The sequence below is a fragment of the Crocodylus porosus genome, unplaced genomic scaffold (genome assembly GCF_001723895.1).
Source record: "Crocodylus porosus isolate Cpor-Errol unplaced genomic scaffold, CroPor_comp1, whole genome shotgun sequence".
Classification (NCBI taxonomy): Eukaryota; Metazoa; Chordata; order Crocodylia; family Crocodylidae; genus Crocodylus; species Crocodylus porosus.
In genome coordinates, this window is record NW_017728943.1 from 40,286,114 (window position 1) to 40,311,765 (window position 25,652).

General features: G+C 42.3%; 1 protein-coding gene across 2 annotated transcripts in view; it reads left to right on the plus strand.

Annotated features, from left to right (window-relative positions):
- The first annotated feature begins 906 nt into the window (after nt 1–906).
- The window catches only part of XPO1 (exportin 1), a 60,719-nt gene continuing 35,973 nt past the window's right edge, over nt 907–25,652 (plus strand). Inside the window, exons 1-4 of one of the 2 annotated variants that reach the window (XM_019549210.1) lie at nt 907–1,176; nt 7,421–7,552; nt 12,150–12,251; nt 16,076–16,148. In XM_019549210.1, the coding sequence (XP_019404755.1) occupies nt 7,427–7,552; nt 12,150–12,251; nt 16,076–16,148 (301 nt within the window). In that variant the 5' untranslated portion in view covers nt 907–1,176; nt 7,421–7,426. Of the gene's footprint in view, nt 1,177–7,420; nt 7,553–12,149; nt 12,252–12,294; nt 13,303–16,075; nt 16,149–25,652 lie in introns of those variants that run through there. The other variant, XM_019549211.1, reaches the window with a different exon arrangement.

Sequence of the window (25,652 nt, forward strand, 5' to 3'; positions counted from 1 at the left end):
GGCGGGCCGGGATCTGCAAATTATTAGGAGTGGAAGTTTCCAGAAATATTTTCGTGTGTCTGTGCAGCAGGATTGAAACGTCCCCCCGCGTCACGTGGGGGCCTGTGTGGAGCGCGCGGCTCGGGCGGAGGGAGGGGCTGCAGTGGTGGCCCTGCTGCTGCCGCTGCCGCCGCGCCGGGCCGGGCCCTGCCGTCCGCATGGGGGGGGCTTGCACCAAAATAATAACGATAATCATGATGTGTTTAAGGAGGGATGTGGTGCCCGCGCTGCAGTGGCGGGGGGAGGGTGCCTGGGAGCTCCCGCTGCAAATGGAAGGTTTCTGCTTTGGAGGGCGCTGGAGCCACGCGGTGGTTAGTGTGCGACACGCGGGCGCGCACGCGGATTTTCGCCTGGAAAGTTGCTTTCTGGTGGCCTGTGTGCTTGAAACCCCCTGGCATGTGTGCACATGCAGGCGGTTGGAGAGTTTTATTAGGGATTTTGTGTGCACCGGTTGGAAATGAGCTGATTATTCACACCCTGGGTGGGTGGCTGGTTTCACATGAGATTTGTCCTTGGAGGTTGGGCCGCTTCCTAGCCTGAAGTGGGGCGTGGTGGGGATTTTCTGCTAGCCCTGTGTTGAAATTAAATTACTGCTCCCCCCAGGCCTTAAGCAGTTGTTGCCTTTTGCAAAGTTGAATTTGACCTAGAGGCTAACTTCCCCCCCACTCGTGCTTTTTGGAAGTGCACCCTATTTCAGCAGCCCAGGTCTTTTAGAAGCAGGGTGCAGATCTGTTAGGTAGCAGCAGTCTTTGCTTTCAGCACAAGTGTTCTTGTACTTGTGCAAGGCCGCTCAGGCTTGGCTCCACTGCATGAACGGTTTGCTCATTCTTTTGGGCTTCTATAAACATCTGGTTCTTTCCATGTGGCCTACTCATTTTTCATTGACTTGTTTAGTTGTCTTTACTTGTTTTGTTGTCAGTATCCAGGTTTATTAGTAATGTTTTGAGTTAATCTAGTGCAGCACTTGGAGGTAATGCTTAAACTCTGCTTAGGTTCATGTGGGGAGGTGGTGTGTAGTAAATCAGACGTTACAATTCTGAGGTAATAATTTTGGCTAGGAGTAAGTAAGGAATTAAGTTGATCGGAGGCTGGCATTGACCACAAAGCCGCCATTTCAGTACTTCACATCAAGACAAGGTAGGTCATTTGAAGATAATGCTGGGAGTGGCAAAGAGCTCTAATCCAACACTTCTGCTTCCGTGGGGCTAACTTTCCTTAGTCACGTGGAAGATGAAGTGTGTTTTTTACCACTTGTTTTAAAGTAGTTGAAGGAGATTTAAACTTAAAATAAATGTGGTTACTAGTAGAATATGTTGATTTAAATGTTGGCTAAACTGAAAAACGGCTATTCCTGTGCCCTGGTTAGTTACAGCGCGCAGATGCAAACTGAAAGGGGTGTGTCTGCCTGAGTGCATTTGGGTGAAGAGGGGAGTTTTATTCTTACTTAAAGATTGTATCAGTTGATTTTGGGGGGGGGGGGTTGGTTTTTGGTGGTTGTTGTTGTTGTTGTTTTTGCTTTTTTTTGTTTTTAACTGATGCCACTTACTGCTTTGTCTGAGGTACAGTTAAGAGAGGGAGTCTTCAAGAGCTAAAAGGAACTAAGCCTCTTAGTGTCCTTGTGTACTATTCAACCTATTTTACACTCCTGTATCTGTCCTTTGTATAATCCTGAAGGAGGTGTGGAATCCAGAGAAAAACATAACAACTATGTAGGATTTTCTGAAGTCTACAACTAAGCCACTTTTTTTTTTTTTAATTTGGCGTACATCTTTCTGGATAAACTTGTCCTATATATTCTGGCATTTATGCTAAAAATGCTAACCATGCAAAAATGTAACTAAAAATTAAACCACCATGCTGAATGAATGTCTGATTTTACTGAATTAATTTCATGATTTTAAAGCAAAGTTCATATATTCCTCATTGGTATTTAAATAGTAGTAGTCTGTTTTATCTTTAAATGGAAAACCTGTTTAGCATTATTTGGTTATATAAATCAGAATGAGAGGCTTTCTGAATTAGCCTTTTTCTGCAAGATCTTTTTCATATTGTGCAGCAGTTGCTTAAACTGTATCCCAGGTATGTCTGTCTTCAGCTTTGAGTTAGTTGTGGAAAGCCTAAATCTGTTCCTTAGTCATTTAAAAACCAGTAACTTTTACACATGGTTGCAGGATCCTTTCTAGGAGTGAGTTGGGTCCAGAGGCAGAGGAAATCGTCATAGGCAAAAGAATCTAGAAGTGGACAAGTTCTAGTGCTAAACTAGTTGGATCTAGTTTTGACCATGGGGTGCTAGGTAGAATTAGTTTGACTGCAAGGTGATAACATAACTATACGTGCTTGTCATGTTTGCATTAATGCAGCATTACATTAGTGATGTGGTAGCCACCTGTTAGTGTTTATAATTAACCATTCTTAAATGTTAGAAATTAACAGTATGAAAAGAATCTTAAAATTAACTTAATTCATATTTTACTATATGTACTGTACGTTTCCCTTGTGTTGTTTGTATTGTGTTCATCTGTGTTTACCTGCAGTGTTCCATTGTATTAAAGGTTGTCAGTAAAAGTTTTCTTATGCTTACTCCTGCTTCGGATAGGTTTGCTGTTTGTTCCCAGATTTAATTATTCCCCTGTGTTTGCATAGGTAACAGGGGATCCTAAACAGGAAGCTGTGCACCCTCAATATTTCGATCCCAGTCAGTCAGTGGTTCTCAACTTTTTTTAGACTCAAGGTTCCCCTTAGAATACAGTAGCCCATCACTCATCATTTTTCCACAGTCAAAAAAAATAGAGCAGAGAGCTCAAAGACTGCAACAGGTCAGTGTTTTTAAAAGTATGGATTTCTATTTGAAATCCATGGGTTTATCTTGTGTGCGGGTGTGATTCACCTAATAGTGCTAACACCGTGTAGCACTTTGGGGCACACTTGAAAGAATCTTATGGGACCCTCATTGAGAATTGCTGGTCTGAGTGCTTAGGTACTGGCTGAGAGTTTGGTTGCTTTGAAGCAGGAAATCTGCAGTACTTCCTTTGTGGTTTTAAACAGCAGTATTTCTCTATTTTCTCTATGCTTTTCATTCCAGGGTTTGAAAGTTCTGGTTCTGTCAAGGCCGCATTAGCAGAGCTGTCCTTGTACCTGACTGTACCGGGTCATGAATAGTGAGGATGCCTCATTCTAGTGAAGCTGTTTAGTAGTACATACCTACAGTGACTGAAGTCCTTGGGATATGACCATTATTGGGGCTAATATTACTGCACTGGTATCCTGTATTAAATCTGGTGTGGTACAGGGAGGCAGTGGAATAGCTACTCTGTAAGAGAGACTCTTGGTTTTCAAAAGCATTTGGGGTTCACTTTATATTCTGAGCTCTTATAGATGCAGGAATTAAGACCAAAGAAATAGTATTGTAAGGACCTTTAGTATGCTATAAAAAATTAACTAAAATTAAGTTGGAAAAGCAAATTCAGGACTGACAGACCCAAGTCTTGAATTCAGAGGGCTGCTAGAGAAACTACTCGGCAGACAAAGCTCTTTCAGCATTGCCTGAAAGGGGGTTCAGGTTGCCAAGACCTTTGCTCTGAAATAATAAATGCAAGTATTTACCAAGGAGAACTCAGCTTTTATCAACTGCTTGGCACAAGTAAATACTGTGGGTGTGAGGTGTAATGCGGAATTACAGATGAAAAGGCAATAATGCTCTGTGCAGTTTCAGGACTGGTACTTGTTAATGTCAGGATTGACAGAAAACAATTAGTGTTCCTATGCTGTGGATGCCCAAGCTACCAGTCCAGTAACTCCTTTTTCTCACAACTAAAACCCAGACTTTTTTTCCTTTAGTATCTTGAGATAAGTTTACTCTTCGAAGAAGTTAATCCAGAGATGCTAAGCTTAACCTTATCACTGTTTGTGGGTGGGGGAGTGGGAGCGGTACAAGCTCACTTGATCCTACCTTGGGACAGTTAGCTTTGTCTTGGATTGATGCAGAGTACCGACCTCCTTGGAACACTGCCACTCAGTTTGTGGCTATGCTTACTGTGCCTTGCTTTGGTAGACTTCCAGGTGAAAAATATTTGTGGGTTCTCTAGAAGCCTGGTGTAGCCAACTGCACTCTCTTTGGTTTGAGGGTGGTCAATAATGAGCACTAAAAATGATAAGGGAAAATGTGGTGTACTACTTTCACTAGCTGTTGACTAGGTGGGCCTATTCAGTAGATGTGAAGAAAACAATAAAACTTGAATAAAAAGTGTACCTTGATCTGTAAGGGTAAAAATTTAAAAAAACAAACAACCAAGAACAACCTGTCTTCTGTCTTGCTGAATCTGCAGAGAGCACTGATGTTTCTGTTGGTGATTATGGACTTTGCTGCAGTTATAAAACATTGGGATCTGTTAATTTCACTGTGTAGCTGCCCAGGAAGTCTACAAGCATGAAACTGGGAACTGGTAGAATTCAGCAGGGAAATCTCTTGTTCATTGTGCATTGGGGGAAGGCCAGGGGAGTTTGTTTTTTTTTTTTCCCCCCCCCAATACCTGAGTAGAGGTTCTGAAGTGATTTGGATTTCTGTCAGCCTTTGGCTTGAAGGTATAGAACTTGTCCTATCTGGCAAGTCCCCGGGGGGGTGGGGAAGAAACATGATGGGGGCAGATTGAGGCCCCCATGGTTGGAGAGAGGGAGGGGCTGGCACTGTCCAGCCAGGGCAGTGAATGTGACCCCTGGGCTGAGAGTGGGATGGGGAGGGTGCACTCCTGGGGGAGGCCTGGTGGGTATATGCCTCCCTGGATTTGTGTGTGTGGAAGGGTGGGCTCTGGGCCAAGGGCTTTGCCAGTCTCTTCCTGGCAGGTATGTTGAGCCAGGGCTGTGCTCAGAGTGGGCAGTGGTGATGCAGGTAGGGGTGCCTACAGGGTGGGCTATAGCCACACCTCCCAGTGCCACCACTCACCCTGCCCCCACCGGCTCTGAGTGCAGCTTTGGCACAGGCCCTCACCCTGAACCCAAATCTGGGGAGGGGTACATGAACCCCATGCTTCCCCTGGGGGGGAGGGAGGGGTGTGCAGTGGTGGGGAGCTGCCTTCCCCATGCCACCAGGATGAGCTGCCCTCATCTCTGTCCTGTTCGTGGCCCTGGGGTCTCATTCACTGTCCTGGCTGGGCAGCCGCTGCTCCTACCGCACTCCTGTCACTGTAGGGGTTTCAATGTGGCTCCCATGTACACCCCTTCCATCCCCCCCACACCTCCTACCTCCTGCCCTTGAACCACAGACTTACCAGCAGGAGGCTGTTCTCCAAGCTGCCAGGCTTCATTTGCAGCGCGTATCAATGACGTTACCAGCTACAGTGGCCAAAAAAGCCAATTGCCAATTATGTTGTTTTGCCTTTTATTGGTGCCGATTCAGTGTACAACTGATGTTATCGGCGTACCTCTAAAGAAAAAGCCCCCATGTAGACTCTGGGATAGTTATCATCCAAAGAATATGTTACTCTTAGAGTGTGCGTCTTAACATATTGGTCATGGTACACTTCATATTTGCATTTTACCAGTTTCTGGTTGATATTGGGGTGGAGTTGTACCCCCTTTTGATTCCAGCTGCCTGGACAGGGCAATCACACTTCTATTTAGGCAACCCTGAGAGAGTCGATTGACTTGATGGCTCTTTATTGGCCACTTGATCTACGCTAATCTCTCTTCATTTCACAGGTGCTAAGGACCCTCTCTCCTTTTAATGGTCTTGATGTTCTATTAATTGAGCTATCCTTTCTTCTGCCATTTTGCTGTCTGTTAGCCATTTCTAGTAACAGCTTTCTTCTGTTTCACAGCATTGCAGACTTTTTAGTTGTAGCTAAAAACTTTCTTAGGTTTGGTAATATTAATTTGTGTGACTGACAGTTGGACAAACTGTCAAGATGCTCAAAGAGGCTAGATTTTTTTAAAATACAAATCTGAATAAAAGATGCATATTTAACTATGACTACAGGACAAGCAATTTCTCTTGACTGTTTTTCCTAGTTGTGTGTTTTTAACTTGATATGTAATCTAGCAAATTGGTGCAGTTATATTTGTTTTTGCTTTGATCTTAATAATGTAGTGCTAATGTACCTCCTCTACTGTATTAGTAAAACTTCTAGCTTCTCTTTAACTGGAGAAAATATATTGTGTGTGAAGATGCACCACCCTCAGCCTCCTTATCAAAATTTTAGATCTACCCATGGCTTATACGTGCCCTGTACATTTTTCAGGCTCTTGAATTTTATTGCATTTTGCTTCACGTAAATACGAGTTTGAAGAAAAGAATTCTCTTGAGATTTATTCCTGTGTTGTTTGCATAGAAAACTTAATGCAGATTCCTTCTGGTTAAATGGGACAATTTATATGTTCTGAATAACTTATTACAGTAAAAGCTTTGTTATGTGGCACCCATGAGGAATGGAGGGTGCTGGTTAACAAAATATGCCAGTTATCTGAGCAGCCCAAACAGGTGTCTGCCTGTTTGGGCCATTGCATCCGGGGTGCAGCCCCTCCAGTCGCATCACTGCCCCTCCTGTGGGCCCTGAGGGACAGGGAGGGGAGACCCACACAGGCTGCTATGCCCTGGGCTGTGGGGGCTTGGCAGCACAGGCTGCTTTCCCCCAGGCCATGGGGGTTCCGCAAAACAAAGTGCCACGGTGGGCACTTTGGGTTTCACTTTTTCCTTACAAGCCCCTATAAATCCGCTTGCCGGTTAAGAGAGCGTGCCGGCTTGTAAGGTGCTGGGTAACTTAGCTTTTACTGTACTTCTTTTTTTTTTTTTTCTCCTTGAAATTTGCTTCCAAGAAGAAAGAGCTCAATTGTGAGCAGTTAATAATAAATAAAGCTGCGATTTGATGACATGACCGTTAAACCAGTAACGCCACTCAGTTTTCATACATGTATATGGTTGGCTTAGTAGTCATACAGTTGCGTTCCAGTTTTATTTATTATTGTAGAACTAAGTTTCTGGCATACATATTGGACTTGAAAACTTAATTCTGATGGAGTTGTCTTTAATATTACTTGAAAGGTAATGATTTGGTAAATATTCCTGTCTGCAAATTTGCTCATTAGAGTGTGGGCAGAATGTGACCTTAGTTGAGGCAAAATAGTTGTAAAATATTTAAAACAAATATTTTCAGGACTTTGTTTTATTAGCCTAGCTTAATTTTTAGTGTAACTTGCTGATTTTGTGATTTATTGCATTTGGGCACTAATGTCTATAGTCCTGTTGAATTGCAGAGGAAGTTTGTAGTTGTTATACATGAATAAATTGTACTGAATAAAACTTAGTGGAGACCTATTTGTTAGAGGGATAACTTAGAAATTTTCAGATGGATGCAGCTTTTCAAGTTTGTTCCTGTTTTATTTTTTTCAGTAATCTATGCCAGCAATTATGACAATGTTAGCAGACCATGCAGCTCGCCAGCTGCTGGATTTCAACCAGAAATTGGATATCAATCTCTTGGACAACGTGGTGAATTGCTTGTACCATGGAGAAGGAGCACAGGTAACTTTATATGTTCAAAAACATAGAAGTTTTTGCTCAAGGGTACTGTGAAGTGGGTTATGTCAAACTTTTACTATAAATCTTCAGAAGAATAACTATTTCAAATTAATTAAGCATGTTACATCCAGGAGTTTATTTAGACTGAAGTGCTCTCTGGTTCATAACTATAATGTTCATGAGGAAAAAAAGCACTTGGTATTTTTAGTAACATTAGTAAAAAAACCTAATGCTGAATTTGAGACTCATTGTTTATGTGGCTTTATTTAACTAGCATCACTTAGTATTAACATAGTTTATTTCTAATGTTCTTTCATCTGTTGTTGAAAGTTAAGAATAAGAAAGGGCAATTTCCCTTGCAGTTCTGGTTCTTTCCCTTATTCCTGTAGGGAGATCCTAATTGGGTCGTGTGTGATAATGTTACCATGGTAGTACTTGTGATTTCACAAATTCACCATTGACTTGAATGCAGGATAATATTTGAGAGGGAAAATATTTTGCTTAAAATTCTTTGGTGGTTGTACTTGGCAAAAGGAAAACAAAAACATGCATTTCTATGTTGTCTTCCTTTTGCCATTTTTTTTTTTTTCCCCCCAAATCTTCCTTTGTTGACTTTTGAGATTTTGCTCCTTGAATCAGATTTAAGCTTGATTATATGCTACTGGTCTGCGAGTAAATTGGTTGGAAAAAAACATGTAAATTAGGTATTTAAATGAAATAAAGGTAGGTACTCCCTCAAACTACCAGTACGTCCACTCTCTTTGCTTGCTACAATCCATCACCAATTTGTAGTAAGTTTCTTACTGTAATGTATCCTCAAGCAGTGAGCAAGGCTGAAGAACAGGGGCAGGCAATTAATTTGAGTGGAGGGCTGCTTATTGAGTTTTGGCAAGTCATTGAGGGCCACATGACAGGCAGCCAGGGGCAGATAAATGCTAATTTTCTAAATTTTTTAGTGGCCCTGTGGGCCAGGTACAATGGCCTGGCAGGCTGCATCCAGCCCACAGGCTGCATTTAGCCCACCCCTGCTGAAGCAAGACAAATTAGAATTTAGCCTAATTTTATGTTCATCGATTAAACGAATTGCAAGTAACCCTGTATATACCAACTTTGTGCCTAAATGCAGTTTTTGCTGTACCAGATTATTAATGTGAATTCTTAAAGTGCTGAAATCAACTGTTGAAGAGCCTCTTATGGGATATACAGTTTGTAGGATCTCCATTTCTAAATTTTAAATTGACACAAGCTTAAGTTTTTAAAAGAAGATGGCTTCCTGTATACAATGAAACACTTCCATGAATTGTTCTTACTCAAATTAATATGGTATTGGCTCTTGACTCTGTCACTCAAATAATATGTTGCAAGTCTCAAATTTGCTATTTGGATATATAGCATCTAGTAGTATTTTGTTGATCTCATGTTGGATAGTAGGAAGATTTTAAAGCTAAAATATGTGAACGCCAGGGATCCTGGTTTTCCCTGATTTAAAAGAAAATGCAGGTTCTCTGCTAAAAAACCCCCCTAAATCCGTGATTAAAGCTAAAGCTGCTCTGCCCCCCCCAATCTGTGTTGGTGCCTCTCACTCCCCACCCACAGCCCCTGCTTTCCCAGCCCTGCTGGAGGGGGTTTCCCCAGCTGCCAGGGCTACAGACCCAAGTATGCAAACCCCTGTTCCCACTCCTCACTACTGCTTGCTGCACACTCTGGTGGGGTGGCTTCCTGGACCTGTGCCCCCAGATCTGTATGTGGGGCAGGCTTTAGGGTCGGGCTCCCACCCTGCTTCCCTCCCCCGGGGCCTTTGCAGCCCAATGGGCACGACCTGGTGTGGCTGGAAACAGCCGGGCTATGTAGGGATTTCCTTGCTGTGAGCTCTGCGCTGCCCTGGCAGTGTACCTCCTGTGCATGCTGCTGCTGCTGCTGCTGCTCTTATTGCAGCCCTGTGTCTAGGGGGCAAGTCGCCAGGGCAGCGCAGAGCTCGCAGTGGCAAGCAGGTTCTCTGTGCTGTTCCTCTGTTAACCTGCTATACTGGGTTGCACCCGCTGGCCTGTGGAGGCCCCAGGGGAAGGAAGCAGCTCAGAGCTTGCAGTGGTGAACAGTTTCTCCACGTGGGCCTGCTGCTCCCTGCCACTGTGCTTCTCTCCCCACTGCTTCTCTCCCTTCCCAGCCCAGTGGGTGCACCCCAGCACAGTAGGGAAAAGAGGAGCACAGAGAACCTGCGGGTTCTGTGCTGCCTTGACAACCTGCACCCCTCGAAGCAGCAGCATGTGCAGGAGGTGTGTTGCCAGGGCAGTGTAGATCTTGAAGTGGCAAGGAAATCCCTGCATGGCCTGACTGTTCCCTGCTGTGCCAGGTTTTGCCCATTGGGCTGTGGCAGCTCTGGTGCAAGGAAGTAGGGCAGGAACCCGCAGCCTGTGCCATCCCCACATACAGATCTGGGGGGTGCAGGTCCCCCCTGCTCCCCTGGAGTACATGTGGGTGGTGGTGGAGACCTGGTCCTCTCCCTCCCCCCGGATGAGCTACCCACGGCCCCATCCAGCTCCCCACTGGAGCCTTGCATCTGTTCATTGCGGCCCCAAGAACCCCCCAGCTGGGCAGCAGCCCCAGCCGTGCTCAGCTCCCTCCTTCAATCTTCCTTTTCCCTCCCCTGGAGCTACTCTGCAGGCTGCTAGGGCATTGCGTATGTACGTGTGCATGGCGCAACCTGTCCCACCACCCTCCTCCCAGTTCCCTGTGGGCCTGTAGGGAACTCACTGCAAAATCCATGGGTTTCTCTAGTAAAGCGAGAAATCTGTTTGCCTCTGGTAAAAGGTAAAATCTGTGGTTTACTTCATTTTTCTGTTGGAAACAGAAAATTCAAATCCCTGGTCATCGCATGATATAAACATGAAACAATTTTGGTTTCAGTAGGGTAATAGAAGAACTTGAATCATTCCGTTTTTAAATTAGATCAGTTTTGGGTATAGTTTCATTGCATTAGGTCTTTTAATCTTTGGATATTTAAACAAATACAAGTTAAAATAGGAAACCAATATAAATTAGTGTTTGATAGTTTTAGACCGGGGTGGGCAACTATTTTGGGCTGGAGGGCCACTTAAGGAGTCTTGGTGAATTGTTTGTGGGGTGGGGGGAGTGGTGTCTGGGAGTGGGTTGGGCAGTCCAGGCCAGGATTGCAAGGTGGTGACTGGGTGGGGCCGGAGCTCAAGGCAGAGCTGCAATCTGCTCCCTGCATGTCCCTGTGGTGGGCTCTGGTTCCATGAGCAGTGAAGCGTGCCCTGTCCTTGGGGGTCCCAGGCCAGTTTCTGTGGACAGGTAGTAGTTGTTCAGTTCTTATTTAGAGGCCACTCCACAGGCCTGCCTGCCTGTTCCATTTAGTGACCCTTGCTGTAGGTGTGGGGCAGACGGGCCAGAGTCCAGCAGCAGATATACTGGCAGTGGCAGCCACAAGGTGAGAGTGAGAGCAAGCTGCTGGGAAGCAGAGTCTGGCCACTACACTGCTTGGCCCTGCAGCTGAGAGCTGCATGCAGGGATAGGGCAGGCTGTGGTCCATGCTAGGCATTACCTCCATGCTCAAGGCAGTAAGAGTGGCCACAAGCCAGATAGAATCACTTGGGCTGTATTTTGCCCTCCCCTGGTTTAGACTAAGCTTTAAATGCACTGGGGCCAGAGTAGTCATTGTCCTGAGGCAAAGAAGCATTGATACATGGCATATTGATGCGTTTCTGTTCAAGTACATGCCTTCTGTGGAATACCTTCATAGTAGGGTCCCTCTTACCTCTCCACAACTTTCACAAGTACCTGCAAAAGCACTGCTTTCCAAAAGGACAGGCTCAGTAAAGAGCATGATTTATAAAATAGTAGGAACAACAGAAGTACAACCGTAAGAGGAGAAAATCTTTTAAACACAAAGGATTTAAATGAAGGATCTTTCTCAAGCAGTACCTTCTATATCAGGGGACTTGGGGAGTGGCCTCTGAATAAGAGCTGTACAGCCACTACCTGTCCAACTTCTGAGTGGCTGCACCTCATCACTGCCACCACCATGGGTTGTACAAGCCCTCCCAAGGAGGAGCAGAAGGAAGTGGAGGCTGGAGAAGGGAGGAGGAGCCCCTTAGAGGGTGGGGAGGAGGGGCCAGTGGCAGCTGCAGCAGCTGCGGGGAGGAGGGAAGTAACACTGACCTGTTGGCAAAATGCAGGGGCCTTAAGAATGTAAGGGCAGTGGGAGCTTACAGTCCACAAGCACTCTGAGCCAGTTGGATAGTGCTGCATTATTTTATCCTCCTTTCAGCTTCTTCCTTTAGATATGTGTCTTCTGTAAACTCATGCAGAGTTTTACTTGCTGATGATAGCCCTTTTCCATCCTGGTTGGAGAGAAAAGGTGTTCGTTGTTTAAATGCTTAGCAAAACTTAATTTTGGGTCAGTGTCAGAAAACATTTTTATAAGATGTTTTTTTTTTTTTTTCTGACTTCATAATTCAGACTGCTCTTGGCTAAAATGGGATAGTGTATATACTGCTTACAATGAAGATTTTGCTTTTTTTTTTTCCTGTGACAGAAAATGACTTCCCGAATGTATCTAATGCTTTTTTAAATTTACTTTTAGCAAAGAATGGCACAAGAAGTCTTGACTCACTTAAAAGAACACCCTGATGCATGGACAAGAGTTGATACTATTTTGGAGTTCTCTCAGAATATGAACACCAAAGTAAGGACATGATCTTCCATTGACACTTTTTTTTTTTTTTCCTTCCCTTTCTTCCATTCATAAACTTTGAGGAAGGTATCTCATTTTTAGCATTAGTTTTTGTTGCTTCAAATCACATTTTTTGTTTTGTTCCTAAAGTTGCCTTAAAGCTAAATTTACGCTAAACAGGCCTGGTATTTTAAATCTCCCTTTACATTGACAGCTTTCTTAAGGAAGAACTAAATTAGGATTAAAGTACTTAGAAATATGCAAGATTTGTGTACGTTCTGAAGTGTGTGTGTGTGTGCAGATCCAAATATGGTAAAATCTCTTGGAGCCAGATTTTGTTCTTTAGTAAGTGGTTGGCTCTCATTGAACTCACTGGGAGCTATGTGCCCATAAGTGATACCAGAATTTTCCCAAGTATCTTGAAGACAAAGAATTGATCAAAGATTATTTTGGGCTGTTGGATCAATACAAGTTTGGTATCCTTAACACTGTAGCATTGGATACAATCTTTACTGGCTTGCAGAGCACACTTTAGTCTATGCAACTTTTTAAGCACTTCCATCATGGTTGTGACTGATAAGGGGGACAGTACTCCTTTTATTTTTGCAATTCTAAATGTATTATTCTAAGACCTTTAAAGTGTGACTTGGAAAGTTGATCAAAATATGTCGTGACCTGTATTAAGTTCAATTCACACTTGAAACTATTAAAGGGGTTTTTATGCATGGTTTTCTGCTTGCTACACGCACAAGTGTTCAAACAGAAAATAGCAGTGTTCAGATTTATTTCTGAATTAGCTTGGTATTCACGAAACATTTCTAATACATACATACTTATTTTAAAAAAAATTACTTTGTAAATTTTAGAGGAGAAGAGCTTAAGAACTTCCTCAAAGTGCTAACCTTAAGTAACAGTGTTTGCCTGTTTGCTTGCCTGGTAAACTTTGCTTTTTATACTGACAGACGTTACTAATGTTTAAGTTGATTTATCAACAGTATTTTTAAAAACTCAAATTTGTCTTGTGAAAAATGAGATGATTAGAGGAACAGAAAGAAAGCAACAGGTAAAGAATTCTTCAATTTACATAAATTGCAAATAATTTGGTGCTAAATTTATGCACTCTGACATTTGGCTTTTATGCAATCATATTTTTTCTTTAATTAAAGCTGTTAACACTACCTGATATTAATCATAATGTTCCATTATGTTGATTGCTTGTAATAGGAAGAAAAGGGGTGTCTTCCTGTGCAACTGACACAGCTAGGCTTTGACGGCAGGCCTCCACAAGGTCTACCCTTTTGATTCCCTTTAACTGAATTCTGTTCATCAATTGTTTTTTTGTTTCTTGGGAGGTGGGAGGGGAAGGGGATTCGGTGGATAGAATAAGTACTTAATAAGGATACCATAGAAATTTCTGCCATAGGGATCATTTCATGCATTTTTTTTCTTTCAGTCTTTGCTGTTATCTGTCCCTCACCTTCATAACTCAGCAGTGGATATCTGCAATACTTCTTGATTAGAATAAGATAAACCAGAAACTAAATGAATATTAGGAAAACATCTACTTTTAATTTTACGTGCAGCATATTTGTATGTATACATGTTTATAAAACTATGTTCATGGTAGGAATCCCATCTGTGTTCAGAATAGTATTTACAACTCTGGACTGAACATAATTCCATCTCTTGCATCTGGGAAATGCTTGAAAACATGGGCCGAAAGTTGATATGAGGTTGAAGAAGCTAATGTTCAATATAGGCATTAGCAGCCCTAGACACCTGCATCAGAGGGTCTGTCAAAGTCCTCTAAGTCTAGAATGGTAAGGTGGGGATGGAATGAGAACAGTAGTAGCATTCAGTTGATGTTTGTCTTTTTAACTGCTTTAGGTTCATGTACTAGTGGCAAAGCAAACTGAATTTTGTTAACTTCAACTTTGCCTCTGCTTCTATGGGAAAGGGTGGGAGAGACTGGGAGAGAAATTAGTGTACAGAAAAGATAGGAGGGAGAATGGAGACGCATGAAATACAGATTAATGGTTAGATGGTTTGTGAACTAAGTTTGGCATTCTGATATTACAACATTATTTGTTTGAGCTGCTTAAATAAAAATTGCCAATTTTAAAGCCAAATCATTTCAATTGTTTAAAATCGAACTTGGGAGTTGAGTTAGAATAATGACTAACCAAGACTTTTAAACATGTTGATAGCTTTAATTAATAGTGGTTTAGAACGCCTTTATTAAAGTATGCCTGATATAAATATAGGTCCATGTAACTTTCAGGGTTTTTTTTTGTTTTTTTTTTTTTTTTAAATATTGATTTTTGTTAGCTTGTATTAACCTGTAACAGACACACATGCCATACCTGTAAAATTTAGGCATAAAAACTGCATTTTGTAAAACAAAGCATACTAGTTTAGAAACTGTATTCATGCAGATCATTCTCCCATACAAGTGTTTTCCCTAGTTTTGCTTACATTTTTTTTTTCAATCTTAATTTTACAAACTTAAGAATAAAACCTAGGGGCTAAACGCTTGGTCTTGATTGTGAGAGGAATGACATTTTCTGTAATTGCAGAATGTTTCTTTGTATATAGTGCTTTAGAAGTCTGTAAAGATTATTCTGCAAATGCAGAACTTTGAACAGGGGCAACAGTAGTGGAAAGGTGAAAAGTGTATGGAGGTAGATGCTGTCAATGAGAACAGCAAAAACATACAAGTTTGAGTGCAATGTAGTTTGGGACAGTCTACATTGTGCTTGTGTTAACGTAAAGTTCACGTGATCCCTTTGGTTGAAATGTTAATGATCCTACTTTGCTTAACAACTAACCATTTTAAAGAGGAACTCTTATTCTCAGCCAAATTTTAGTCATACTATTTCATAAATACAAATAAGTTTACCTTTCAGGCATTGGCACAATTTTCCTCCCTAAACAACTGCTCGCTAAAAGAATTAAAATTCTTGTCCTTTTTCCCCTTCTGTCTGGTCATGTTTTAGAGTTGTTGGTTATGACAATCTTGCCACGAGTGATCATGTCATTACAAACATCTTTTCCATTTTTACATTAAGTAGGCAGTAGGGGCAAATGGATAGAATGCAGTGACTCTTTTAATTCAGTGTTCTTGAAAAATCTTAACCAATTTTGTATCAGAGCCTAGGAAGGAATTCCTGAAAGGTAAAAGGATTTCAAAGTGCATGTTGAAATTGTCATTCTCTTTTGACTGAGCACAAAAGTTCATCTTTAAATAGTAGAAATAGCTGCCATAATGGGGTGGGGATTGAAATTAAGTAAACCTGGGGTTGTCTTGCTGTTCCTTAAATAACACACCAGTGAAGTTAGGGAAAACTTACTCTTTAGCAAGTGCCAGTCATAGTACATGTAATGCTAAGCCAAGGTCTTTCAGCTTGCCATGGAGTAGTAGGAAGTCTGAGACCCTCCAAGCTGCTAAATTTTTTTTTTTTTTTAGGAGCTTGGTTGTGTTAATACTTGAACACTTAAGCAGTCATTTATGCTGTGAATTCATATCTGGCTGCTACTTTCTCTTCCACAGATAGCCGATTTGGCTGCCAGAGGGCTTGTTTATTTAATTTCTCCTGGTGTGAGCATGATCAAACAGCAGGACTTAACTTAGAGTAGCAAATGATAAAGCCAGAAAAATGCATGAACATCTCAGTAAATGGGTGAATAGACATTTTTCTTATTTTAACTAAATTTGTTAGCTTAATATTTTTCAAATTTTAGATGTTAAGTGTGAATGTCTGATTGAATGAGAATCCTGAAAGTTCTTGTTGGTCCAACAATAACATACTCACATATTGTTCTTCTCCAATTTTCAGTATTATGGGCTGCAAATCTTGGAAAATGTGATTAAAACAAGATGGAAGATTCTTCCAAGGAACCAGTGTGAAGGTAGGGAAGCTCTTCTTACATCTTTGCTTATTTTAAAATAGGTTTAGAAGATCGGTGTACAATGTGAACTCTGTGCCCCACTGGCAAGATGCACTTTCCAATAGTGGGCTGCCACTAGTGAGATCTACTCTGAGCTGTAATTCAGCCTGTTTGCAAGTGGGGAAACTAGACTGCATCTGCAGATACATGCACAGATTAGCGAATCATTGCATAGTGCAGACACCTGACTGCATTGCTTCTCAAATCTTTTTATATTTAGTAAGTCCTTGTTAAGTGCACCTGTGCGATAGTCCTGGTAGGCTTCATCTCACCTGTCAGCTGTATGCATACCTTGTTCAGAACCTTCAGTGGGTCATGTAAATAACCTAAAAATTCAAATACAGTTTTTATTATGTGAACTAGAAAATACACTAACAGTTGATTTTGTTCTGTAACCACGTAATCGGCAAGGATATTGATAATCCAGTGACTTGAATTTGTTGGAATTCACTACTTCTGAAAATCATACTACATGCATCTCCACTGACTACTTCCGGACTTTTTTTTTTTTAAGTTATAAGTTGTGTTGGTCATTTTATTCCAAATGGTATAAATAGTTTTAAGGGGCATTTGTATTTAAGAGACATTGTTCTAGACAGTTGGATACTACACAGCCTCCCTTAACTTGAGTAAAAGATGTCCAATTTAAGATTTGCAATGGGGCAGATTCTTAATTTATTTTCTCTTTTTGAACTTGTTGACCAGGCCTCATTTTTCCCTACCATGTCATCACAAACACCTTTTCCATTTTTACAGTGAGTAGGCAGTAGGGACAAGTGGATAGAGTGAAACGGCTTTTTTTAATTGTGTTTTTGCAAAATCGTATCAATTTTGTATTGGAGCTTAAGAAAAGAATTCCTGAAAGGTAAAAGGATTTCAGAGTGCATGTTGAAATTGTCATTCTCTTTTGACTGAGCACAAAAGTTCATCTTTAAATAGTAGAAATAGCTGCCATAATGGGGTGGGGATTGAAATTAAGTAAACCTGGGGTTGTCTTGCTGTTTCTTAAGTAACACACCAGTGAAGTTAGGAAAAACTTACCCTTTAGCAAGTGCCAGTCACAGTACATGTAATGCTAAGCCAAGATCTTTCAGCTTGCCATGGAGTAGTAGGAAGTCTGAGACCACTCAAGCTGCCACAGAAATAGGAGCCTGGTTGTATATACTTGAACAACTTAAACAGTCATTTTGCCTCTCCCCCACTTAATCTGCAACACATTTTAAACAAACTACAGTAGTTGTTGTAATTTTATACTATCTGATGAAGTGGAGATCATTACTACCCTTTGCTAATTCCTGCTGTATTGTGTACCTGAAGCTTTTCTACTTGCTAGTTGGTACAGGACAGTGATTCTCAACTATTTTGATTCAAGATTTCCCTGAATTTTAATGGCACTCCAGAGGATAGTTTGGGGCTAGACTGGAAAGTAGCTTCAGCAAGATGAACCTGATGTAGGCAGGAGGAACACTCCATCCTTTTTAAGGTGTTAGTGGCGCCACTGCGGTAACCATGCAAAACTGTCCAAAATCTCCTGATAAACCTGATACAAGTAGGAGCACTCTCTCTTGCCTGTATTTTACTAGTTGCAGCAGCAACAGGGAGCAAAACCACCTTGCTGCTGCTTGGATAATGGGGACCAAATGGGGCCTCAACTAAATCTGTGGAATAGGAGACAAACTCTACAGGTCATCATCAATTTCTCTTTTTTATATGCATATTTATAGTTAAGGATTTAGTGGCAGATATTAACTAGTTGTTGTGTGCAGGATTGTCCATGCTCTTCTCACCTGCAGCATTTGGTTCAGGGGTAGACAAAATATATAGGCTGTGGGCTGGATCTGGCCCACTAAGGGATTTTATCTAGCCAGCAATGGGTGCCTTGGTCCCACCTGGCCCAGGAGTTATGGGGCAGCCCAGGCCATAGTGTGTGTGTGGCTGGTCCTGCCATCTCCTGGTGCAGGGTGGAGATGTTGTGGCAGCTGAATCTGGCTTCCTGGCAGGCCCTGCAGCAGCGGCTTACTGCCTGGCTGCCAATGCCAGTCAACCCTGTACCCATTGCTGGGGATGCTGGATGGACTGAGCTGGTACATGGAGTCTGCGTGGAGACTGGGCCCAGGACCTCTGGACAGTGTGCTTGGCCTGGCACTTGGGATGAGGCTATGGGTGGGCAGGAAGTGGCATCTGGGAGCAGGCTGGAGCTGGGATTGAGATCATGGGGCGGCAATGGCACAGGGCCCAGGCAGAGCTATGATATGTTCTCCACGCATCCTTACCTGTGGAACTGGCATCTGTTGCAGGGACATGCAGGCAGTGGATTGCAGCTCTGCATTGGTTCAGCTCTTGGCCCTGCATTTTCACTGCTCTGTAATCCCTGACCCTGGCTGCCCATCCCTCTTGTCCACCTGCAGCCCCATCCCATCTGTCTGGCGAAGCATACCCTGCCTACAGGGGTCCCCAGCCAGTCTCCATGGAGACACAGCCTACATACCAACAGCTCATGGAAATTGTTTAAGTGGCCCTCCACCCCCAGATAATTGCCCACCCCTGATTTGGTAGTTGATCTAGGTGTTTGCTTCTCACTGATCTCTTCCTACTGGAGTTGGTCATGGAATGCTTTGGGGCTGCAGTTGAGAAAAGTTAATAAGTCAGTGACATTTGTGCCCCTCAGGCAGTGGCTACCAATATATTTTTTACTGCAACCCTAAATCCAGGTCGCGACCCCCGCTGCTGACTCACTCATGCCCGGCAGTGCCAGAGTCTGGGACAGGATCACAGGGGGCAGTGGTGATGAGAGCTGCACAGACCGTGCACTGGGGAGCCCTGCAGGTTGGAGGGGTGGGCCCCCTCTGGCCCTGATTTGGGTCATGTCCCAGAGTTGGGAGCCAACCTGCCCTAAGGGAAAGGAGTAAAATGGGAGGTGGCAGTGGCCTTTAATTTTACAAGTGTGACCAGCTTAAGGTAACTGGCTCAGAAGATAACAAGATGGTCAGATATAGCAGGTAGTTGCATGTAAAATACATTTTCCATCTTGAAAGCCTGTACTGAAGTTGAGTGCATAAGCCTGGATCCATACTTTTTTCTTGAATGTTGTAATAATAGACAATACTTGAGTCTAAAATGCAATTTTGCCCTCCCTGTTTAGTTGAATTCTTCATTACATGTGTTGAGAAATCAGGGTCTGATGTTAGGATTAGGTGTTTGTTGTGTTTTTGTTTTGTTTTTAAGTCAGAGAGCTCTAATGATTGAATCTGAAGCAGCAAGAAAACTAAGCTATACCATTTCTCTTGCTTTTGCCTGGCTTCTAAATTTTCTTCCAAACCATGCTGTCACTTGTGAAGATAATGTTATGGGGATAAGTAGGGATACCTGCTTCTAATTTGTTCTGCTTATTCTGTATATGAAGGAAGGAGTAGGTAAATAGACTTCCTAAAATATGGCTTTAGACCATCTTCTGGTTTCAGCCCTGTGAGAGAGTGCAGAATCTGCTGTCTGATGTATTTATTTTCTTTGTTGCTCCATATTCATTATCTTGGTCTTTAGGAATAATGGCATTAGCTGGGGGTTGACAGAAGAGAGCTGCTGTTCTTCTCCAATCTTGATCTGGCCTTTTTTTTTTGCTTGAGGAATTAAGCACGGAGGGGCAACAGGCTAGATGACAAAACTTTTACCTGGAGAGAAATAGAATATAGTGTGGGGATTTATGGGATGTATCCATACTCAAGTGTGGCTTAAACTCAGCATTCACTAATAAACTATTTGGTACTTATCTTTCACAATCAAATCGTGGTAATGCTGCAGTATGCCTTTACAACACTTAAAGTATTTATCTTGATTTTTTTTTTTTTTGCAACCAGTACCAAATGTACAATAGATAAGGATCCAAGTTGTAAACTGAGCGTGCCAGATATTTCTGAATGGCAGGGAACGTTTGTTTGAACTGTTACCAATAAACTTAAGGTTTATGGCAAGCTTACCCAATGTTGTATATTGCTGAAAAGCTCCAACTCTAATTTTTGTGGAATATTTGTTTTTGGCTTTCATTATGTAAGGGCATAATTCCAAATGGACCCTCAGAATAGCCGTGCTTCTTGGTAGTGGTGATTCCTTGATGTAGTAGTGTCCTGGACCACTAGAACTTCCTTGGGACCTTTTGCTTTCAGTTTGAAGGTCCAGATGCAGACTTTTCTGGTTTTATGGAGGCCTGTCGTTTTGGTGTGAATCTCTGCTGTTTATTATGTTTTGAATTCTCAGTTTACAGTCCTGTTAGTCATTTGAAAGGTGTAATGTTACATTGCAGTTTCATTTTAATGTGCAGCACTTGTTTAGATGGCTTTTCTCAAGTGTACTTTATTTTTAAAATGAGTAAGCATCACGATCACTTATGCAGAATAACTGTTGGGAGCAGGCCAGATAAAACATGCACGTGCTTTTAATTTCTAAAAGATTTATAAGAAAGTTCAGTTATGGCAAAACCCTATACAAGATGGCAATTTTTTAATTAGTTGACTGGAAACAAGTAAAAATTTAAGTCACCTGGGTGAACAGGTACAGAATAAAGAACTCTTAAGTAGCTTTAAAAAGGCCAGGTGTGTGGCTAGTAATTCTGCTGTGTGCAGTAAAAAGGCACATGTCTAGCTTACCCCTTTATGACATGCTGTTTCTGTGCGTTACCTCAGGAGAAAGTCTTGCCCTGCCTAGCTCCCTATTACTAGTCTACAAGGTGATGCTGCTGACTTTGAAAGGGAATAGATTGCAGTGTGAAGAATGAAAATGGACTAGGTTTTTTTCCTAGCTCATGCATTGAGCTACCTTGCAGAGGAAGGGGCTTGAAAATTTTATAAAAGAATTTATCAGTGCTAGTTTCAGTGTTGTCACTAACAATATGATTTGGTCCATCTAGTGGCTTTAGTGTACTAATGTCTAAAAGGGCATAGTCTTGAGTGAACACCCCTTAATAACTTGGGGAAAACTTTAATGTACATCCATCAGTAATTGCTGGGGAAGCATTCTGATACTTTACGGGTGTGTCTACATGAGATGCTAATGGCACAGTAAACTAATTATGCTGTGCTGATGAGCAGTAGAATTACTCTGCTGCATATTAGTGTAACTTAAAGCATGTGCTGAACAAATGTACAGTAGCACCAATTTATGGCACATCTAATTAGTACCTGTTATTACAGGTACTAAACTAAATGCACCATCATTATGGTGCATTAATGCGCATGTAGGCATGCCCACTGAGAACAAAAATCCCATGTTGTGCATCCCTTATGTATAAGATTGATTAATATTATAAACTGGTGTTTATACCACTACATGCATTTATTTTGGTTAAATAATGGATGCACAGAATGACCCTAAATTATATGAAGGCATGGTCTTTAAAGGGTTTTCCCATTATAAAATAGGGAAAGTTTTGTCCAGAAAGACATGGGCTTTATTCTTGTTGCATTAATAGGCACATTATTGATCTTGAAATATGAAATTCTATTCTTCTCAATGGACTAGTAGAGTGCCTTTTATGGTGAGCACTTATTTAAGCAGTCCATTATGGAAGGGAAACCTTTTTCTCTGGTTTCATTTGAAAATGAAGAGGTTATATAACATGCTGTGAAATTGGAAGGGGTTAGTTCAACACCAAGCTATTAGTTTAGTGAGGTCTGGATACTATAAAAGTAGCTAGAGGTACACTGGTACATTGGTCCGATTTATTGGATCAACACCAATATAAAGAAGGTTGATTGTAGCGGAAATCGGCCTGATGGGGCTGATAATTGGCTGATAAATGCCTGTGTGCTCAGCCACAGTGCAGCACCTAGGCAGTGAGTAGCACAGCCCAGCAGCTTGGAGAGCTGTGTGCAACTGGTAAGTCTTGTGTGGTAGAAGGGGAGGGAAGAAGTAGGGAGCAGATCAAGGCCCCCATGGTGAGGGAGGAGTGGGGCTGGGCAGGGATTGAGGCCAGCGCTGCCTGGCGGGGTGGGCGTGGGATAGAGCTGCAGCTTGTCAGGAGGGTGTTGGGAGCGGGGAGAGATCTCCCACTGCTGCCTGGGAGCTGCTGATCTGGTGCTCGTCCGGGTGGGCATGGTTGGGGGAAAGGGGCTGGGGCCAGGGCTGCACAGGGTTCTTCCTGCCCCACAGATCCCAGGCCACAGGCCCTGCCCCCCTCCCAGACAAGCAGTGGTAGCCACTGAGCAAGTTCTGGGCCAGCGGCTCCTGATCAAGCAGAAAGCAGCAGCGAGAGCCACCTCCCCATGAGCCGTGGCTCTGTCCTGTCCCTGCCCTGCCCTGCCCTGTATCTTATCTGAGGATCTGCCTGCACTTTTTTAAGTTTGTCCTCATGGAGGTAGAGGTTCAGCAAGCATTGTAGTTCAGAGCCACAAATATGGTACTTATCTTAATGGTCTTACAGCCTGAAATGTGCTTTTTTTGAAAAAGCAGTGGACAAGTGCAGAAGTCCTGAAAAACTCTTCCTTCTCTTAATTTAGTTAAAGATGACTACAAAATTCAGGAAAATTGAGTAGTGCTCTGTCCTTGCCACAAGTTTTGCCATTTTGCTGGTTGTTTAGTCTGGGTCACCCCTCAAACAGCTTTTCTTCCAGAATTCTTACCTCTCCAGGGTGGAGCAGTCTAAAAGTTGCCCTAGATGATGGCGTTTAGCTGAGCCACTGCACCTTGTATTTAGTATTCATTGCATGAGTAGTGCAGAAGGTGGTGGTGGTAAAGTTTCTGCTTCATTGGAGGCAAGGATCTGGCTAGAACCCAAAGCCTGCAACCTTCCAGAGCAGCATTATCTCACTGACCCATCTGCTCACTCAGGTTTTTTTTTTTTCCCCGCAGGTACAGTTTTATAACTTGTATAAGCTCAGTATACATAACCACATACCTATCCAGCCAATGTACAGCTTACTGCACAGATAATAAACTGTGTAAATGCCACTTTTGGCTTTTACATGGCTGGACAACTGGTATTTAGATGGAGTAATAGAAGTCTGTTTAAGTGTCTTTGAAGGCCTTGGGTTAAAACAAGCAAACCTCAAACTGTTGATTTCATCCCTGTTAGTGTTTCCTTACTCTCTATTAACCCCCACCCCTGGCAGGATATAGTTTAAGCTTTCCTGGTGAGGGACATCTGTGGACTGTGGGTAAAACCCAGCACTGTAGAAGAAAAGAAAGAAATGTCTTCTAAGTCTAGAAGTTTTTACATTTGGCCTTTGAGGGAGCAAATGAATGAACCCAGTGCCTTCAGATAATGCTGGGATTGGTATCCAAGGCCAGCGCTAACCAACATGTTGATTAAAAGGCATGCTTTGCCCTTCAGCCCTTTGTGTGCACCCTACTCTTGCCTCATTCTGGAGGAAAAAGGCTAAACAACTTTTAATGTCTTCAGAGCATTAAGAAGCTTTGCAAGCATTTCTTTTGGAGCCCTGGAGAATGCAGTCAATTAAGCAGGTTCAAACTTGTCATAGAGTGACTTTGCAGTTTCCTTGAGTTACTCCAGTTGCTGTTGTTGTCCAGTGTAAACTTTGTAAACTTTATAAAAGGCTAAAGGTGGAACAGCTGTATATCCTTTTATTTAGAAATATACTCTAGGACTTCGCTTGTTGAAGTGTGGAGTGGGAATTACATAATGCTCTTTAAAAATTAACATTAGGCTATTATTCTAATAGCTGTAGAAGGAATGGATATTTCCACCCCAAATAAAGCTTTGGGAAACTGGAAAAATTTACTCCTGTCAAGCATAAAGAAATGTGACTTCTAGGTCACTAGATAGAGGTCTATAAACAGCAGTTATGATTGGCCAAGTAGTGTTTGTGGGGAAAAAAGGTGGTGACCTTTTTAAATTCATGGTTCACTGTTGTCTGCAGCACAGACTGTTGAGCTCCCTTTTTAGCAGACTTGAATTGAAAGGGCGCGGAGCCTTAATTCTGTCGTCTCACTCTTACAAATGGTCTTGAGGGTTGAAGGTGCATTAGTGCGCCAAGTGCAAAAAAGCTTGTATATTTGGTGATTGAAATGTTAATGTATCAGTAGCATTTTGACCACCTGAGAGGCTGATATCTGCGACTGTTATTCCCGTTACTAAAAATGTTTACTCCTGTTTAATAGGGGGGTTAGAATCGGAGTGTACGTGTCCCGTGTTTTTAATGCCATACCTAGCAGCTTTCACGGTCAAGCTGAAATGTTAATCTTCTTGCTATAACCAACTTTCTAGATTTTGTAAAATGAATTTTTCTGATGGTAGGAAAGAAACTTGAATTTATGTGCTGTCTTATATGAAATGTTAAATAGCAAAAATGTGTGCATTCATTTCATAGTGTGGTGCATTCAGATGTTAGGGAGTTTTGAGTTAAATTACAATGGCTTGTTTTTTAAAATACTTGGTATATTCTGAGGGTTTTTGGGGGGGTTTCCCTCACCAGCAGAGCCCTGCTACAAGCAATTTCTTATGCATTTTTAAGTTTCTAACCTCTGGTGAGAGGCAAGGATTTTTATGGGCAATTTATCTTCTTTTGGGCCAGCTTCATCGTTAGCATAGATTTAGACGAGCTTTCAAATGTAGGGCATATTTTCTTCAGGTGATACCACTTCCTGGACTGTCACAGCTAGAACCTCCCTCTGACGCTAATCCCTGATAAATATTTGTTAATCTGTTGCAAAAAACTGGAGCGTTAATAATGTTAACAGTTCAGTACCGTGCCCTCTGCATGTGGAACTTCCCTTGAAGTTGGGTAGCTCTATGTGGAGGGAAGAGTAGGCTAGGTTCATTATCACAACTTATTTGCAAACTTGCCCTTTGATATCTGCCATGGCTATCATGTTTTTGTTACTACTTTTGAGTACTTTTTATGACACAATTGAAAATGAGTGTTTTTGACCAAATCCTTGTTTAAAATCTGCAAAGGAAGGAAGGAGTACAAAATACTATATTCTTAAATCTTGCCCCAGGAATATTGTATACAGGTTTTCCTTGATTTATGCAGGTTCTTTATTTGTGAATTTGCTCTTGTGCGATGAGCATATTTAGACGTATAATTCATTAAATGCAAGGTAAATTTGCTCTTATGTGATCAGCATAAATTTCCTTCTCTTTCTCTTCCCCCCTCACCCCCCCCCAACAAAAAAAACAAAAACAGAAACCAATAACAACAAAAAGCAGGTAAGCTTGTACAGGGAGGGGAAAGCAACGTGGTCCCACTCACTCCAGTTCCAGCTGCAGCAGCTGCTGGGCTGCACCATGTTTGTTTGTCCCCGCGTGCCTGTGCTCCGCTTGTCCGTACTCACCACTGGTCCTGGGCTGTGCTCTGCTCTGGTGCAGGCAACTGATGTTGGCTGCTCCCAGGGCGGCTCCAGCACAGGCTGGAGTGAATGCCATGCCTCATGCTGCCTGAGCCTCTGCTTGTCTGCACTCACCTCAGTCTGTTTTAGAGTGGCCCTGGGAGCAGCCAACACCCGCTGCCTACA